The following is an 18,315-nucleotide window of genomic DNA, read 5'->3' on the forward strand; positions in this document are numbered from 1 at the left end:
GGCTTTTGTACTTCCTTGAAATTGTTTTGTGACATTGCAGGATAGTGCAAATATTTAAAAATAGCTCTATTGCTAATGGTATGAACGTTGAAATCATAAGGGTATTGGGGAAAGAATGTCAGTTGGTGACTCAGAAAGCAGAGGCTGTCGTTCCTGGAGTTTCATTACCTAGCTGACTTCCTCTTAGAAGTGTTCTTTATAACCTGGTGACTGCTAGGGCAGCCTGTCATCTCCTTAACTGCTGTGCTGCCCCCTGGTGGTTTACACCTTTGCTCACAGGTAGAGCAACCTGATTCTGTGCTGTGGGGCTGCTTTGCATCATGTACCCAGCTCTCAGCTGAACTTTGATTTTTTTTTGTGTGTGTGTGTGTCTGTCTGTCTGTCTGTCTGTCTGTCTGTCTGTCTGTGTCTGTGTCTGTGTTTTAAACTGTTAGTTGAAAAAGAGGTTCAGAAAAAAGGGCCTTAGATGGTTTGGATTATGAGGTCTTAGAACAAAGGAGTCACGGGAGATAGTAATAAAAGCTTGCTTAGTTTTAGGAATTGCTGCCTGAAAAAGACACAAATGTGATGTGCTGTGGGTGTGCAAAGGCAGAGGTCAACTTTTGTTTTCCTTGAAGTTCCCAATCCTGTTTTACCCCCCAAAAGAGAAGCGGGGAGAGCTGCGTGCAGTGGCTCCCTGGACATGGTGCTTCTGTGATCACGGATGCAGGCACGCTGAAGAGCCTTTCATTCAGAAGTCCCCCGTGAATGTTCTCTGGTCTGAAAATAGTTTGAACTTAATCAGTTATCGAAGAAGCATTCAAAATGTATTTTGGCAGACACACTTGAACTTAATTTCTCCTAGCTGGGCCTGTGCGGTGTTGCTAATTTTATGCCTGGTGTCAGTCCCCGGGGTCATGTCCTTTAAATGTGGCACCTTCTCTGCTTCAGTGGGTCGAGTTTATAAGCATGGCATGGGAGACTTGCAACTAACTGACTAGTGTGGGCATTTCTGTTCCTCAGTGGTCGAGGGAAACTGATTTTGTATAAGTACATGATGCAAAGACTTTTCTATTAATTCAGAAACAGTTCTCTGCCTGCATCCGTTTGACATGGGTAATCCTCACCTGAGGCAGAGCCTGCTTTAAGACAGATGCTTTTATTATCTATGGCAAATGTGTTGATCGTGACACCGATTTCCAGAGTTCACAGGTTATTAACAACTGTACTTCAGAGTCAGAACAATCATGTATTTGACAAAAAAAAAAAAAAAAATTCATCTACTTGTAGGTTGAAGAAGCTATCTTGGAGAAAAGTAATTTATAAATCAAAATGTTTCATCTTAAAGGACATTTTCATGGTGTTTGAGGGAAAGGAGAGATATATTTGAATTCTGAACACCTTAGAAAATCCAGAGAAAATGCTTACTGTATGTTAAGCTATAAGATACACTCATGGTTTTGCTTTTAGATGTCAATAACAGAGAGTGAACGTAAATACTCTGGTTCCAATACCGGAGTCAAGGACAGGGATTGAGTGTTCTGACTGGAGTGACGCAGGAGGAAATAGAGCCGTGGTGAAAAGCAGGATGGACCGCTTGTCTGTTATTTCTTTGTTCTCTCTCTTCCCTTGAGATAATTAATATGAAATGGTAATAGTAGTATATATTTTCAGCTACTGTTTTGGAATGCTTGATGTTTGTATGCTTCCCGTTCTGTTGGACAGATTGTATTCCTTCTTCAGGTGTTTTTGTTTTTGTTTTGTTGTTGTTGTTTTTATAGCCCTGGTTGTTGCTCTCCTGGAACTCACTCTGCAGACAAGGCTGGCCTCAAACTCACAGAGATCTCTCGGCTTTTGCCTCCTGAGTTCTGGTATTTCAGTTTTTCTGAGTGATTTTTATGATTATTTATACAGTTTAAAAAGATATTTTTGATCTTCTTTTTTCCTTTTTGTGTTTTCTCGAGCAATGTCATGTGAGAAACTTTTTCTGCAGGGTATAAAAGCACACCCACACACCAGCACAGAGTCTGCTCATTCCAAAAAGGGAGCCGATGACAGACTAAAGTAACGATTGCCGCAGAGTCCAGGTTGGTGGACTGTGGTTGTTTTCTTTGTTTGGTTTTGGTTTTCAGGACAGGGTTTCTCTATGTAACCCTGATTGTTTTAGAACTTTGGAAACCAGGGTAGAATTCACAGAAATCCTCCTGCCTCTGCCTCTCGAGTGCTGGGATTAAACACACATACCACAACGCCCTAGGATTAAAGGCATATGCCACCACACCCAGCCAACCAGTGGGCTTTTATTGGGGTTGTTCTCTGGAGGTTACTTGTAGGAGCAAGAGCTTCTCACCTGTAACTGCGTCATGAGAAAAGCCCCCCGGAAGACCTCAGGAAAGCTGCATCTCTCGGGCCCTAGGCATCGTACTCAGGACTGGTCAGAGCCGTCTTCTCTAAGCAGCGGTTTACTGTTTCTGCCGAGTTCCAGTCTTCCCAGACCCAAAAGTCCAGTTCCTGGTCTTACAACTGCTCACCTCCAGTGCACTACTGCGAAGGCTGTTGAAGGCTCTATGCTGATATCTGCTGTAGAATCTATACCGAAGCTTTGTGGTTTTGTTTGTTTGTTGTGGTGCTGGGAAGTGAATTTAGGGCTTCACACATACCAGGCAAGCACTTTACCACTGGGAATACAGCACCTCTCTATTTCCAGCTCCCTGTTTTTTTTTGTTAAACAAACAAACAAACAAACAAACAGAAAAACAAGCTAATAAGTCAATTGGGTTTTTTCCCACAGCCTTGGTTTACTTTTCTGACCTATTGAGAGCTATGCATGCATATGTCTTTATAAGTCCAGCTAACAAGCCTGGTATCTAGGGATTTGAACTCTTGATTTTTAATAAGAAGAATGGAAAGGCACAGAGTGAGGTTTGTTAGAAATGGAGAAGCTCTTCTGGCCAGACGACATCAGCACTGTACACATCGGCTCCTATGGGAGCTGCTGAAATTTGAAGCATTGGCTATGCTCCGACATTGTCCAGTGCCCCTAGAGTGAGCCCCCGTCTAAGAATGACAGATTAACCGGCAAGCAGGACAAGGGAGGCAGCTGGTCAGTTGAGTGGGAATAGATTTGCTTCAGTTTTAAGTGAGCTTTCAGAATCAAATCTCAAGGAAAACTATAGTGATAAGTTTTCAGAGAGCTGTGTGTGCTGAGTTTCCCCTTTGTAACAACCAGGGAAGAATTTCCAAGTGGTATTTTCCATTTCATAGTTACCTGAGTGGGCAGACACCGCGAGACTCGGTGGTAGGTAGTTATAATTCTCCTGGCTTGTCTTCGCTGTGGACAGTGGGGGATAGCAGCCTGGAATTTTGGCGTAGGTTTGGGCTTTAGTCTTATCGTTGCTGGTAGATTGGCTCACTTCTCAGTACTGTTTCTTCATATGTAGGGCTTAGGGTTGTGTCTGTAGATTCTAGTCGTGTCTTCAAGCCCATTTTCCTATTTCTGAAGAAAGCTGGTATAGGAAGCATCTTTTCAGCCTTGCAGTGCAACCTTCAGATTTCAGAACAATATACTTAGAAGAGCGACAAGATTTATTTTTTTTTCTTTTCTAGGCAAGAGTAAAATGTGCTTATCAGAGAGATTTTAAGATATCGTGGGGCGGAGAAGCAGAACATTATTTTATAATTCTGTTATTCTGGGACAACAGGAAGTTAACAAATAATACCTTGACTTTTATCCCATGGTATTTATTGTACATATATATTAACAAAATCGATACTCTGTTTTATAGCTGGTGTTCTCTTCATAAAATTGTAATATCACTATAAATACAGAAATGTGTTGCAGTCTTTAGTGGGGACTTAGTCATGTATTGTATAATAAATTTTTAATGTATTTCTAATTTTTTGTTGTACTAAATGATGCTTTAGGATCGCTGACTGCTGAATATAGGAACACCTTATCATGAAATGCCTGGGTTGAGTGGACTGTGCTGGTAATGGAGTTCTCTGATGTAGACAGAACCGTGGTTCATAGTACACAGTTGGCGTGACTGCTTTCTTGTTGTTATGTCCTATTAGTTTTACCAACCCAAAGTCACCTCCACCCAGGGACATTGAAGGTTGCTGCGTCTCACTGTAGTTCAAGCATTTGTGGGAGTAGAGAGTTAAACAAGGAGACCATTAGATAAACAGTTGGGCAGCCACTGAGGAGGAATTCTCTACAGATAGTGTGAAATCAAAGTGTTAAACACAGTTAAATCCACAAGGTCGAGTGGAGACGGAAAGATGTCCCCACATGCAGATCTTCTCAGCCCCGAAGTCTTCACTGTCCGAGTAGACCAGAAGGCAGAGGTGTGTGTTTTGTAAAGCGAGCCTTCAGCAAAGCTCCACAAAATAGGTCAGCATACACTTAGCTGGAGGAGCTGCTTTCAGGAGGGATGATTTTCTCTGTGAACCAAAGCTGAATTGTGGGATTGTGAGCTCTGCATGCACTAGCAATTGAAAATAAAGGCCAGAGCAAAGGTTGTAGCAGCTCAGAGAAATCTTCTAAAACTCCCCAGACTGTAGAAGCGAATGTGTAGCTCTTTCGGCCAGTATCGTTGCTCTATCTTTCACATGTAATTTCTAAACTCTTACTTAAATTAACTCTCGAAGAGCTAAATAAGAAAAGGTGCAACCTACTAGAGCTGCTTTAGGGAAAAAAAAAACCATTCCAGCAGATATCTAAATTGAACTCATGGAGAAGTAAGTATTCCATTGACTTAGGGGGTCAATTATGTTATTATTGACATTTATGGAATGTTCTAGTTGATTCAGAAACCTTTCTCTAAACTTGAAGCTTTTGCAAAATGTCAGTTTGTTTCATAGTAAAGTGATATGAATTAATGATTTGGATTTCATTTTGTAACCGATTCCTAATTCTAGTCATTTAGGGGAGATGTTATAGTGTTGTTAACAGGTTTGTGAGATTAGGTCTTGCTAGGTAGCCCAGGCTGGCCCCAGGCTTGCCATCCTCCTGCCTCAGACTCGAGTACTGAGACTGCTGGTGTGATGTTTTAGTTTTATGCCACTCTTAACTCTCACAGGCTTTTATTATCACAATGCTATTTTATTTCTACACTTTTCCAGGTGACAAGGCCATATAATAGCTCCCTTTGAAGAAGTGTAAGCAAATACTCCTAAAAGATTTATTTTCTGATTTTGCCTGGTTGAGTCATCTTTGTATTTCCAGAATGATTGCTTTAGTTTATTTTTTTTCTTCCGTGGAGATCTGGCTTTCATTATTAACTATAAATTCATTGTATAGTGGTGTGGCGTATCATTGAAAGGCTTTTATAGTATTAAAGACTAAAGTATCTATTTTAAGAATCTGAGTCCAATTGAATTTTGTATAGTTATTTTTCACTTGGTGAAGACCAAATAGGAAGTCCTGCTGGGCTTGGACCCTGTAATGAACGTGTGCTCTGGTCTGCCTTCCATTAATGGAGCTGCTGAGGACTTTAGATGCTGTGCTCCGGGCTTGAGGCTGTTCACTGTTGGGCAGCAGAAGTGTTTTGCAAACTCCTTGGCTATAGAGCCAGTTCTCCCCTATGAATAGAATTTTAGACAAATCAAAATCTGACTCTACATTGTCTCTAAAAATTAGAGATGAGAGTTCCCATACCGTCTCTGTCTCTTAAATTTTGGGATGTTTCAGGAGGAAATGTTTATTACTTTTTCATTCTTCTGTATTCCTCCTCCATGTTGTGCTATAAGCCTGGTAAGGTGGGACGTGCGTGAGTTCAGCCTGGCTTTTCCAGATGATGATGGGTGTTGCCCAAGATGACCTGTCTTCTAGGCCACGCTGTGGAGATGTTTTGCCTGTCTCTATGTAGAAATCCTTCACTCCATCTCCACTGAGTGAGGGAGGCAAGGGGAGCAATGGCTCTCTCACTTCTGCGTCCCCAGCCAGGCCCTGGAGTCTCTGAACACGCTTGTTTGCAGTGGCTGTTAAAAAGCTAGGCCCCTGTCCGCGAGATCACTTCCCCAGAAATGACTTCTCCCGCTTTCCTAACTTGAGCATCAGCTGCAGACAAACAGCATACGCATGTGTGTTTTCAAGCTCACTTTAGAATAAAGGTTTGTTTCCTCATGAAGCTGGAAAACGGTCTTTAGCCCTGTGTTGGAGCGATGGGACATTAGAGATGCTATCTGAAAGGACAGCTTCTATAAGTGTGTGAAGTGTCCCTGTGGGCCCTGTTGGTCCCTGGAAAAGAAGGTAGGGCGTTCTTTAAAGAATAAGATGCTTAATGGAGAAACCTGAGGCTTTGATCCCTTTAATGTGACTGGATTCTCATCATGGCTGCAGCTTGTGTGAAGGTGAGTGAGATAGTTACTAGGAGATAGTTTACCTGGGAACACATAAAGGACTTCCCTCACTAAGGTACCAGTGTTGGCTGCAGAGAATCGTCTGAGTGGTCCCCCCCACAGACATGCCAGGAGGTTAGATTCTGTGTGTGTCACCAATGTTAGTGAGGAAGGGATTTGGGGGATGTGGAAAGGGCTGGGTGTAGAACACTGAGGAGGGAAGGTATCCCAGATTGGGGGAGGTGCAGGATCTCTGTTTGGGAGGGAATGCCTTTTTAACCCTTGTTGGCTACAAAATAGAAGATGCTGGCCTATCTTGTAGCATATTTTGGAGAGTTCCTCTGGCTATCAAGAATGATTTGATGGATGTGACTTTGCAAGATTCTTGTTCCTCTATTTGGTTCATGTTTGAAGTACTTGCTGTGCCAGATAGATATTTAGCTCTATATTAAATTATCTCCCACAATTTGATTTGTTTCTGTTTTGAAGTTTGTTATCGCTCGATAAGAAATGGTTTGTCTATTTCTCTATCAGAGAAAAGTGAGAAATGTCTTGGCCTTTGTGTAGTCTGTGGTTTTGAGGGTTTCAGACACTGGTGTGCTTCCAATGCTGGCAAGAATTATGGGATGTGGAACTGAGGAGAAAGCCAATGTCCTTCTCCCTTCTTTAGCATCCTCTTGTAGATGTTGAGGGTTTCTCAAACAGTTACCCTAGATGTCTGTCCTGGGGAGTGTTTGAGGCCAGGTCGTGGGTCTCATGCCTAAGAGACAGGCCCCTGTGTTGTACAGTCTGTGCAGGGACTCGGGTTTGGTATGCACGCCTTTTGGCGCTTAGGCCAAGTTCACCCCAGTTGAGGTTCCCTGGAAATGGTTATGCGTATGCAGAAGTCACATGGGCTTTCTCTCTGGAAAATGCTCATAATTTCCTTGACTGTCCAAGGTAGCTTAAAAGACATTTCAATATTAGTGACACCATTGGGCTTATTTTCCATTACACAGTCTCTACAACGCTAGGGATGTTTGTGAAGCTATTGGCCAGTTATTGACTGAGTGGCTTTTGAGCCCTGGGGACATGAGATATGTGGCTGCTTGAAGTAGCTGCCTTCGTGAGGCACTCAGCTGCTTCTGGGAATCTGCAGGTGCTTAGCTAGGAGAGAGTGACGGGGGGTATACAGCACCTCCAATACTTGGGAGGGACAGGGGTGTGTCCTTAAGGGTTGGTACTGCTGTTGGTGCTAGAAGAAACTGGGAGGACACATGCTGTCTGTCCTCAGTCTAGAGTCAACTTGAGGGTTTGGTGTGAGACTGGAGAGAAAATGGATGGGGAGAGTAGGTAAGCTTTTGGAGGTCAATTTGAGAAGTCCACGTAAGCATTTTATCTACGTGGGAATGCCTCAAGTGTGTAACTTCCTAATGTGTGCACAATGGGAAGAGGACAGTGTGTGCTGAGTGTACTTGGTGGAAGAACTATCCTTTTAAGGCATAGTGAGCATTACCAGATATAGTTCCATGAGCGCATTCTTAGGGAAACAATGTCACTCATAATTTCCAGCTTTTAAACTTCTAGGTATGTGGAGCGCCTTCTGTAGTTACCATAGCAATTATCATGTCAGAAAAAGTCCGTATGGTAGAGTTTGTTGTAGCGGGAGATAAAGTGGACAGAGCCTACTGCATATGACTGATGACTAGAAACAGGATAAAAAGACATGTGCACCACCAACCTCCTGAAAAGCTCGACTGTTTCATCTGCTTTCATATGTAGACCCAGTGATTGACAGCAACCCTCTGAAGGAAATGTTTTATTGTTACTGCACCCATTTTAAAGAGGAACAGGCTGAAGCCCAGACAGTGAGGCAAGCAGGAGAGATTGCATATGAAATTGGGGCTTCTGCTTTGAGCTTTCCTTATTTTTTTAGTGATTGTTATAAAATTAGTATGCACATATAAAAGAAATCAGTGACAGAAAAATGGGAACCCTCAGAATCATCAAGCATAGCCTAGCTGGTCTGTGTTTACTGCAGTACTGTGTGTTTACTGCAGTACTGTGTGTTTACTGCAGTACTGTGTATTTACTGCAGTACTGTGTGTTTACTGCAGTACTGTGTTTACTGCAGTACTGTGTGTTTACCGCAGTACTGTGTGTTTACTGCAGTACTATGTATTACTCAAGGCCTCTGGTTGCACCTGTTCTGTATGCGTGCGTCCTGCTCTTGGGGTCTTGACTAGAGCATAGGCCTTTGATTTGACCGCTGGTCAAGTATTTTAACGAACGCCGTCTGTCTTAGTTACGGTTTTTATTGCTATGAAGAGACACCAGGACCGTGGCAACTCTTACAAAGAAAACATTTAATTGAGGGTGACTCACTCACAGTTTCAGAGGTTCAGTCCATATGATCATGAAGGGTAGCATGTCCAAGTGCAGGCGCAGACACGGTGCTGGAGCTGAGAGTGCTGTATCTCGCAGACAGTAGGAAAATGGCTAATTGTCACAGTGAGGGAAGCTTAAGAAAAAGAGACCTCATAGCCATAGTGACACACTTCCTCCAACACGGCCACACCTCCTAATAATGCCGCTCCCTTTGGTGGCCATTTTCTTTTAAAGCACCACAAATATAGACACAGAACTTACATTCAACTATGGGCAAGACCTTTGACCTTTGTAGGATGCATTCCTCTTTTATAGATGAGCGGTGGATCAAATCCCCCTTTTTTTAAATCATGGGGATCTACAGAAGTGTCGAGTGACCGAGGATAGAAAGATCACCTGAGCCTTGGCCCTGGGTTCTGCCTGTGTTGTGCCAACCAAGTCAGCCTCTGTGGTACTCTTTTCTGTATTAGGGGTCACACATGTTGGGAAAAAGCGAACTAGTGGCTTTTTTGGCAAGAAAAGAACAAAAAAGGCTTGTAAAGTTGGATTGGACTAGCTGATCTCAAGACCAGCATTTCTCTGATTTTCTTCTGTGATACCTAAGTTGTCACATCCTGTGCACATTTTCACCGTTCCCCAGCAGAGAGACTGATGGAGTCAGCAAGGCTGCCAGACTGTTTCCTATGATGTCGTGGAAGTGTGTTAGGTACAGAGAGAATCAATGGTCTCTGTTGAGCCGCGTCCAGAGTCTGTTGTGTTATTTTAATAAGCACTCCCTGGGAGATCCATCCACTGCTCTCCCTGACCTACACATTTTCAGATTCAATTTAATGATCTTTCATGGAAGACATAAACCAGGGAATTGTTAAGCTTGAAACTAACACATCTGAAACAGTTTACCGATGACCGTCCTCCCACGCTTTTATTAATGTACCTCCAGCCTCTTTGCATTTTAAAGGAACTGATCTGGAAGTCCCCTGGTCCTAACCTTTTCTTTTCCTCCCACAGAAGGAAGAATCCTGTTCAGAAATGAGGCGAGTTAATGTTCAGACACCGCTCCACGACGAGTTTTAAACTGCCCTGACCACCTTGCCAACTGAGTCTCTGCTCATGAGACCCAACAAGATGACCCAGCCCAGGAGGGATAGTGTCCTGCCTTGTACGAATAGTGACTGCTGACGTCTGAACGCAAGTTGGGGGTGCTGCGTCTTGTCTGCCAGTACCATGAAGGAAGTGGTTTATTGGTCACCCAAGAAGGTGGCAGACTGGCTGCTGGAGAATGCTATGCCAGAATACTGTGAACCTCTAGAGCATTTCACAGGCCAGGACTTGATCAACCTAACCCAAGAGGATTTCAAAAAGCCCCCACTGTGCCGAGTCTCGTCTGACAACGGGCAGCGACTCTTAGACATGATCGAGACCCTGAAAATGGAGCACCACATCGAAGCACACAAGAATGGCCACGCCAACGGGCACCTCAGTGTTGGCGTCGACATTCCCGACCCTGATGGCAGCTTCAGCATCAAGATTAAACCCAATGGAATGCCAAATGGGTATAGGAAAGAGATGATAAAGATCCCCATGCCAGAACCAGAGCGCTCCCAGTACCCCATGGAGTGGGGCAAGACTTTTCTGGCCTTTCTTTATGCACTTTCCTGTTTCGTACTCACTACAGTGATGATCTCGGTCGTCCATGAACGAGTACCTCCTAAGGAGGTGCAGCCTCCACTACCGGACACGTTTTTTGACCATTTTAACCGGGTGCAGTGGGCCTTTTCTATTTGCGAAATTAACGGCATGATCCTTGTAGGACTCTGGTTAATTCAGTGGCTGCTCTTAAAATACAAGTAAGTAGAGTAAACCATAGTCTTAAGATCCAGCGATGATGGGTTTGCATTTAGCTATCTAGTCATGGTTTGGAAATGAAATTTACCCAAGTGTTGAAATCACAGCATATTGAAGAACTTTGAAATGGGACTAACTAAAGCTTCTAGAGCTTTGAGAGAATATTGTATTTGTTGCCTCTTTCTTTCAGTTCCTCCAGAATTAAGACCATGACGGATGGCGGTCTGTTTTCAGATATCTTCAGAGAGTAAAGGCTGTTGAATTACGGGGGGCAGGGGAGGTATGATAAAGCTACCTAGTCTTGGTTACTCGGTGAATTGACAATTGGAGGGTGAGCTGTGAGTGGCGGAATATTCCTCCCCACCCCCAGCCAGACCCAGAACCTTATCAGTATGTCCTCATAGTTTTTGACCCATAGATCAGACAGCTATTCTGTAATGACTTTGGTTGGGGAAAACTGATATCTCATTTAACTTAAGCAGGTAGAATGTAGTGGAACCTGTGTGACTGCATCTTATAGAATGTGTAGCACTTAAAGCAGTGAGTAGCTAGCTCTGAAGTTTCTCAGTAAGTCTGTATTTGGTTTTAGTTGGATCCAAAGTGATTCTTATGTCCTAAGCTGTAATCACGGCAGGGATCTCCTAAAGTGAGCTATTTGCTTAGGTAAGTGTCTTCCCCTGGTTTTAATTCATTGCTCTTGGTGTCTCGGGTTTTTTTTTGTTTTTTTTTTTCCTTAGTGGAACATCTTTGTGGCTTCCCCGTGGTAGTTGGGAATGACCATTTTCCCTTACCCACTGGACTGGGATCGTCAGTAAGAGGTACCACTGTGCCCTGGCCACAGCCCAAGCTTGCTGCTGTTGCCCCTTGGGCACTGTAACCAAGTCCACATAGTGAGCAGGGCCATGCCTGGGACTGAGGCCAGAACTGGGGCTGCTTCCCTACAGACCTGGAACTGTCACTCTGGGGCAGCTTCTGATGATGGAGCCACCAGCTGTTTTGAGTTTCTCTCTGGTAGACTGAGTTGCCTGAGCCGAACAATGACTGGATATTAAATTGTCTTCCAAGATAATAAAATATAAAAAAATGCAGGTAGAGCATTTCTGTTCAGTTTGGCTCTGAGTGTTTTCCTGGTGTTGGATAAACTCTTTCTCAGTTCATGAAGTCAGACGTTCACAAGTAGAAAGGGAAGATTACCTGCTGACCTCATCAGGGAGACCATCTTCACTTTGGTAAAGTCACTGGCATAGCCAAGGGTTTACTTGGGACTAGTTTGACAAATTTATGATCTAAGTAGAATTTGAAATGGAACTGATGGGCTCTGCTATCTAGTTGAAGAAAAAAAAAAGAACGATGTTGCTTTGGCTTTGAGAGGAATTGGCTTCGGAGATAGCAATGCTTGGGATTCCTTGCATACATTCTGTTGACTGACAGCGTTGGTCCTGCTTCTCACTTAGGAACGTTTTGGCTTTTCACCCTTTCTCCCTAAAAGCCTGAACCTGTTCCCCATGGTTCTCCTTCACAAAGGGAAGGGCAGCTCAAACTAAACTTACTGAGAGATTTTTTTTGTTTTGTTTTATTTTTTTCCCCTTAAAATTTGTTTTTTCTCCAGTTCGCTTTCTGGCTTTTCACCAAAATTCGTACACACAGGCAAATCTATTGCCCCAGAATATAACTCAATAAGTCAGACTTACTGCGCAATTGAGGTGTTTTGTGATTTCAGTCTTGTTCTGAATGAACTTCCTATACATAGGACTAATTTCTACGTGTTTTATTTTTCTAGCAGGGAATTTTCCCCAAATCTGTTTCTCTTTAAGTTTTCTAATTTGGTATTCTCCTAGTACTTACTACCGGTACTATAGTAATTTATTTATTTAAGTTGTTCAACAACAATAAACCAGTTGGGATGCCTTCTACACAGCTAATTCCATGCTGGAGTAGGTGGCCTGGGTTCTAGCCCCTGCTGTGGCTTTGCATGCTAGGTGGCTTAGATGAACTTTTTCAACTCAGGAGCCTTGTTCCCCTCCCAGGAAAAATAACAGCTTCTCAGTCAAGGTTCCTGTTGTCCTAGAAAACTTTTAGGTTGGCCCTAACATTGCGGGTAAGCCACTGTGATGGGCTTGGAATAGTCAGGTAACTAACTTGAATGCAGCCAGCTAAGGAGTCTTCACGGCCTTCACTCTAGTTTCTGCCTTAGACTGTTGTCCTAAGCATCCCCCACCCTGACAGTCTGTCACCTCTCCCAGTGTATGTGGCAGTCCAGGCGTGGAAGAGGGGAGAGGGTACGAACTGATAGAGCAGGATGTTTATGCTGATGACTGCCATGTCTGCTGTCATCACAAGGATAACCCTTGGACATGCTACCCCCAACACCTACCCTCGTTTCTAGCTAATTGGCTGTTGCTATGTGACAGTTTTATTTATGGACTGGTTTGAAAAGATGGAGCTTTCTGCTTATGGGGTACTCTCCCTCCCTAACTTCCCTTGTTTTTGTGTTTCTTGTCAGTTTGGCCCATCTCTCCAGCATCCACCAGCCGGATGGTTTACTATTAACCGTTTTACTCAGCTCCTCAGAATCAAAGCTGTTTGGTTAGTATTAAGTTCCCAACAGAGCCCAAATTCCCATCCCCGCCTCCCAAATTATTCTGACGTTAAGAATCCTGGAGTCCTTAAAAAGACCCCCTATTCCTTTTCCCTTTGTACTTTCTAACGTAAGAGAAAAGATAAAGATGATGAAGAATTGAGAAGTAAGACCACTGGAATTTTGGGCAGCATCTGCCACCAATAAGTCCTTTAGCCAGACTTGTAGGGTTCTGAACACTTTGATTCTGAATTTGTGACATTCAGTCCTGTCTTATGTTGTATACAGTTGTCCTTCACTGTGAAAGTAGGTTCTGAACCTCTTTTTGGTTTTTAAAATTGTAAATAATGTTGTCTCCTCATTTAGAATTGGACTTTCAAGCCACTGACTAGGAAAAATTCCCGGGAAATCTCTGCCTTTGTGTCAGACTTCACTGCAAACCAGGTACCCCTTGTTTTAAGAAAGCACCATAAAGAGTATTTGGAGCTTGCAGACCGATGGAGCTGAGTCTTTCAGCTAACACAGTGTCACCCATGCATGTTTCCTGCGGCCCTACCCTGTCAGGACATTGCCGACCCTTGTGAAGGCAGCATCGAGGTTTCCAAGTCAGGTTTTCTGATTAAGGCGAGGGTGAGACCGAGTGTGGTGATCAGGGTGCCTCAGACTCTCCGGGACCCAGGCCAGATTTGTGAGCTGTGTTTCCTAAGTTGTTTTTCCCCTTCTCTGGCCAGTGGCATTTTCTAAAAATGTAGAACAACTCAGCTGGTGTTGTCTAAATAATGAGCTCCGTCAGTTCTAGTTCTATGTTCTAGTTCAATTCTAGTTTAGGTATATCTCCTCCTTTCATTTCTAACTGGGGTCCACACTGTGGAATCTGATGAAGACACAACTTCTTAGCTTTGAAGCTCGGGGCTCTTCACACACACAAAAAAAATTGAGTCTGCCCTATTGTACCCGCGGCTGCTCTGGTTCCCTGTAAACACCTTCAGTTCATAACACTTTCCCTTCTCTCAGTTCTGCATGTGTCTCCTTCAGTGACAGATTTTTTTTTTTAATTTTTTAAATTTTTTTAAATTTTCCTTAAAGGAGGAAATGATGCCGTGTTCATCACTCCCACTTATATCCTGATGCTGTGACAGGGCCTGGCAGATATAAATAGAGTGTGTTCATTTAAAATCCATCCATTCATTCAACTTGAGTTCACTGAGGAACCTGCTGTATGTAAGCCAGCCATGCTAGACCCTGGGGATTGCTGCAGCGAGAAGAGGCCTCTAGTGCAGTGATTAGTCTGGGCAGAGTGAGGCAGCCAGTAAACAGCCGAGGATCTGGCGTCAGTTGGTGTAAGGGAGCTAGAGACTGTGAGTCAGTGTAAGGGCTTCGGAGTGTTGGAAATAGGGCAGACGTGGTATTTTCAGATTGGGTAATTGTGAAAGGCCCCGGATGAGACAGCAGTTCCTCACACACTTGAGTCAAATGGAAGACAATCCCAAGTAGGTATTTGAAAAAGAATGTTCCAGGTAGAAGACATAGCAAGTGTTTGAGGGTCAGTTTATTTCTTTGGCTTCTTTGAGCCCCAAAGGGTCTGTAATGGCTGGGGAGAGCTGTCTAGTGAGGTACAGACAGGGTCTCAGATGGAATCAGTAGTGTGTGGATTTAACATCAAGTGTGATAAAGCACTGATACGTAATGATACAAGCACACTTGTGTTGTGGAAGAATTATATAGCATCAGCAGGATGCTCAGTTAGGACGCTTACTACCACGCCTTAAAACTGGAGTTTGGATCTCAGAATCCATATAGTGGAAGGGGAGAAATGATTCCCACAAGTTGTGCTATGGCCCACCCCCTCACACACACCCCAAATAAATAAATATGATAAAAAAATTAAAATGATATGGCTGCTTTGTAGGTAACAGTATAGCAAGAGTTGAATCCAAAGAATTGTTGTGATGCACATTGCCATAGTGAACACAACTGGTTTCTGTTATAGTGTATTTCACACATGAGGCCTTGGATTTGCCCACGAAGCCCTGGTTTTTATGTTATTTAAAGAGGGAGATTCCACTAATTCAGGGGTACTCACAACTGTACTTGAATATATTTTCTTTGGAACAAAGTCAAGTGATCTGTGTAAGCATTGGAGCTCAGGTGGAGAGGGATTCTGGCAGTCGGGAGCTGAAGGAGACCACAGAATCACTGTAAGCACTGCAGCTTACAGCCCCGTTCTGGGAAAAGGTTCCCAGGTGCAGGTGTCCCAGCTCTGTTCTGACAGGGGAGGGTTTCCTCATCAATGCTGTCCCAGCTCAGCTTGTTCTCCTCTGCTCCAGGGAAGTATTGCAGCTCTGCTCAGGCTGCTGGGGTGGGGGGTATGGAGTGAGGGGTTGGGGGGTGTTACAGCTCTACTTAGGTCCCCCAGAGTATTACAATTCTTCTGGACTAGGGGAAAGTTTTCCCTGTAAAAGCGTTACAGTTCTACTTTGGTCCAGTCTGCTCAGGCTCCAGGGAAAGTTGTTACAGTGAAAACATCACACTGCCCAACAAACCTCACTCAAGATTTATTGGTAAGGGAGAATCCTGGTGGTGGGGGTGAGGTGGCTGCCTTCTGTGAGAAGCAGCAGAAAAATGAACAGGGTCCAGAGTTTATATAGGGTTTCTTGGGAGCAGGGGTGGAGTTTTCCAGGGTGGTTTGGGATTAGTGGGTTTTGGTGGTCTGATTCTGAGGCAAGTTAAGGGATTGGTGGGGTTTTGTGCTCAGGACCTCAGTGATTGGTGGGATTCTGCAGCCTGACTCTAAGGCAAATCAGAGATTGGGGTTTCAACACCCCCCCCCCCAACTGGAGTCAGGTCAAGGTCAAGATGTTTCTCCGTGGCCTTTTCCACTCTGTAGTCTATATCCTGTGCTGGGTTTTCTGTCATGGTTTGGGGTTAGACATTCACTTAAGAGTAGAGTAAGTCAGTTGGCTGAGTGGCAAATTATGTAAGAACAAATTGAATGTACTAGTAAATATTTGAAGAAAAAAGAAGAAAGCAGTTGGATTATGGGGTGGACTCAAGAACTTAATGGTAGAGATGTTTGGTGATGAGGGAGAATATTGCACCTTAAAGACCTGCAGGGCCACAGTGGGACTGGCTGATGGGTGGAAATGATCATTGAATGGGTTCTTTGAAAACTGATCCCAAAGAGAAGGAAGCGGATAAGGGAAATGACATCTGTATTTAAAAGTGTCCCCACGTGTGCAGGTTTCCAGTGTTGTTCTTCTGGGGTTATTATTACAGTACCAGGATGGATTTTTAGTGTTTACCCATAGTGTGTCTTCTGTAGTTTTTTGTTTGTTTTTAAGATTTGTGTTTTTATGTATATGTGTTTATTCACATTCATGTATATGTACCATGTGTGTACCTGGTGCCTGAGGGTGTTGGCTTCCCTAGAACTGGATTTGTGGATGGTCTGTGCTACCACTTAGAAACTGGGAACCAAAACCCAGGTCCTTTGCAAAAGCAGAAGGACTCTGAGGCTTTCTTCACTTTCAGTTTTAATTTTAAAGTTTGTATGTTTGTGTATGTCAGGGAGTAGGAACAGGTGACTAAGCCCAGGATCTCACCCATGCTACTGCACCTCCTCTATCCCTGGCCAATGCGCCTTCTCTATCACTGAGCTACACTGCCGCTTTGTTTCATATTTTAGTCTCCAACCAAAGTTGTGGTTTGGGAAGTCTTGTATATTTGCTAGATTTCTCCCACCGTAAGACTATAGCATTCCCTTTTTTTTGAGACTAGAATTTACTTTCTGAGGACAGGCTCTTTGGGCTGATTGGCAGCTGCTTTGGTCAGAACTATTTTAAGCATTCAGGTCTGTTTGGTATTAACAGGACTGTCCACTAACATTTGTCTTTCATTTTGTTCTAGTTGAGTTCCCTCAGTGCCTATTTTCACATTAGCTGTGTGTCCAAGTAGTCATTCCTCTGTGATCTCCATGGTAGGTTATGGCCGCAGATACTGTCAGCACACTGTCCCTGATTTTCTTGTCTTGGATAGTGAAGATTAAGCAAAGTTCTTAAAGCACCTGATGTAGAATATTTGACGTGAAACAATTCTTTCCAGGTTTCTATTCAAGTAGCTTGCTTTCCAAGTTCCAGAAGAGCCATTTCCTAGAGTCAGTTCACTTGATCAGCGCTGTGTCATACGCTATGGTAGACCAGATGGCTCTTCTCTAATTGACCTTCCAACATCTTTCTCTGTTTAGTTATTTACCAGGCATTATTGTAAAGGGTCTCTGCAACCTCAGTCTGCAGGAGGCAAGAAGCTAGTTCCATTTAGCACAACTCACTGGTCAGTGTTGGTTCAGACTTCTGGAGTCTGATCCCTAATAGTTTACTTTGGCATATTTAAGCATATTAAGCATAGCACAGTGAGCACAGAGACCTCAATGTCTCCTACAGGTGAATTGTGGGTGCGGCAGAGAACATTCTGGGGGAATTTTCCACTGATCCCATCATCATGTCTCAAATGTTCAAACTGGGAACACAAAGTTCCCTCTTGTTACTGTAATGTTTTTGACACCTCTCCCATTATTTGATTGACTGATATGCTGTCCATAGTTCTCTCTATCAGTAAATGAGAGAAGAGCTCAGAACAGTCTCTTCTCTTTCTTTTCTCCTTACTTTTCCTGCTACATGTAACTGAATCTTTTGTGTGTCTACTCTTTGATTCTGAAAATTTTTTCTTCCATGTCAAAAATCTTTACAACTAGTCAAGAGGCAGATTCCAAGATAGCTGATCTTTAATTAACAATTTTTACATGAATTGTAATATCATTGATCTAATAAGCCTTTTAAAAATAAATGGTGCTATTCTTTTCTCTTGGTGAAAGTAACTGACACTTGGAGAATCTGTTGACTTGTCCAATATCCCATAGGAACATATGCTGGGAAGTGAAGGTTCTTTGGTGTAAGCCCAGTCTGGAACTTTTGCTACTAAAACAAACACTCTCTAGAAATGTATTTTCTTAACACATACTATGGCATTAATTCCATGCACAAAGGACAAATAGAATAAAAACAGATGGGGTTGGTTTTTAGAATAATGCTGTGTGTTGCTTTTCATATGGAAGACATTTGAATGGGATGCTAGGGTGTTCTCGCCACCCCTTGTGGTTGTCATGATCTGTCTGCTCCCTGTACATCATAGCCAATGTACGTAGTTCA

General features: G+C 43.3%; 1 protein-coding gene across 6 annotated transcripts in view; it reads left to right on the forward strand.

Annotated features, from left to right (window-relative positions):
* Window positions 1-18,315, forward strand: part of Sgms1 (sphingomyelin synthase 1) — a 258,840-nt gene that overhangs the window by 210,298 nt on the left and 30,227 nt on the right. For all 6 annotated transcript variants that reach the window (XM_057778401.1, XM_057778402.1, XM_057778399.1 and 3 more), the window contains one exon: window positions 9,697-10,535. In XM_057778401.1, coding sequence (XP_057634384.1) covers window positions 9,913-10,535 — 623 coding nt within the window. In that variant the 5' untranslated portion in view covers window positions 9,697-9,912. The remainder of the gene's footprint in view (window positions 1-9,696; window positions 10,536-18,315) is intronic.

Source organism: Chionomys nivalis, chromosome 8, assembly GCF_950005125.1.
Source record: "Chionomys nivalis chromosome 8, mChiNiv1.1, whole genome shotgun sequence".
In the NCBI taxonomy this organism is placed as follows: domain Eukaryota; kingdom Metazoa; phylum Chordata; class Mammalia; order Rodentia; family Cricetidae; genus Chionomys; species Chionomys nivalis.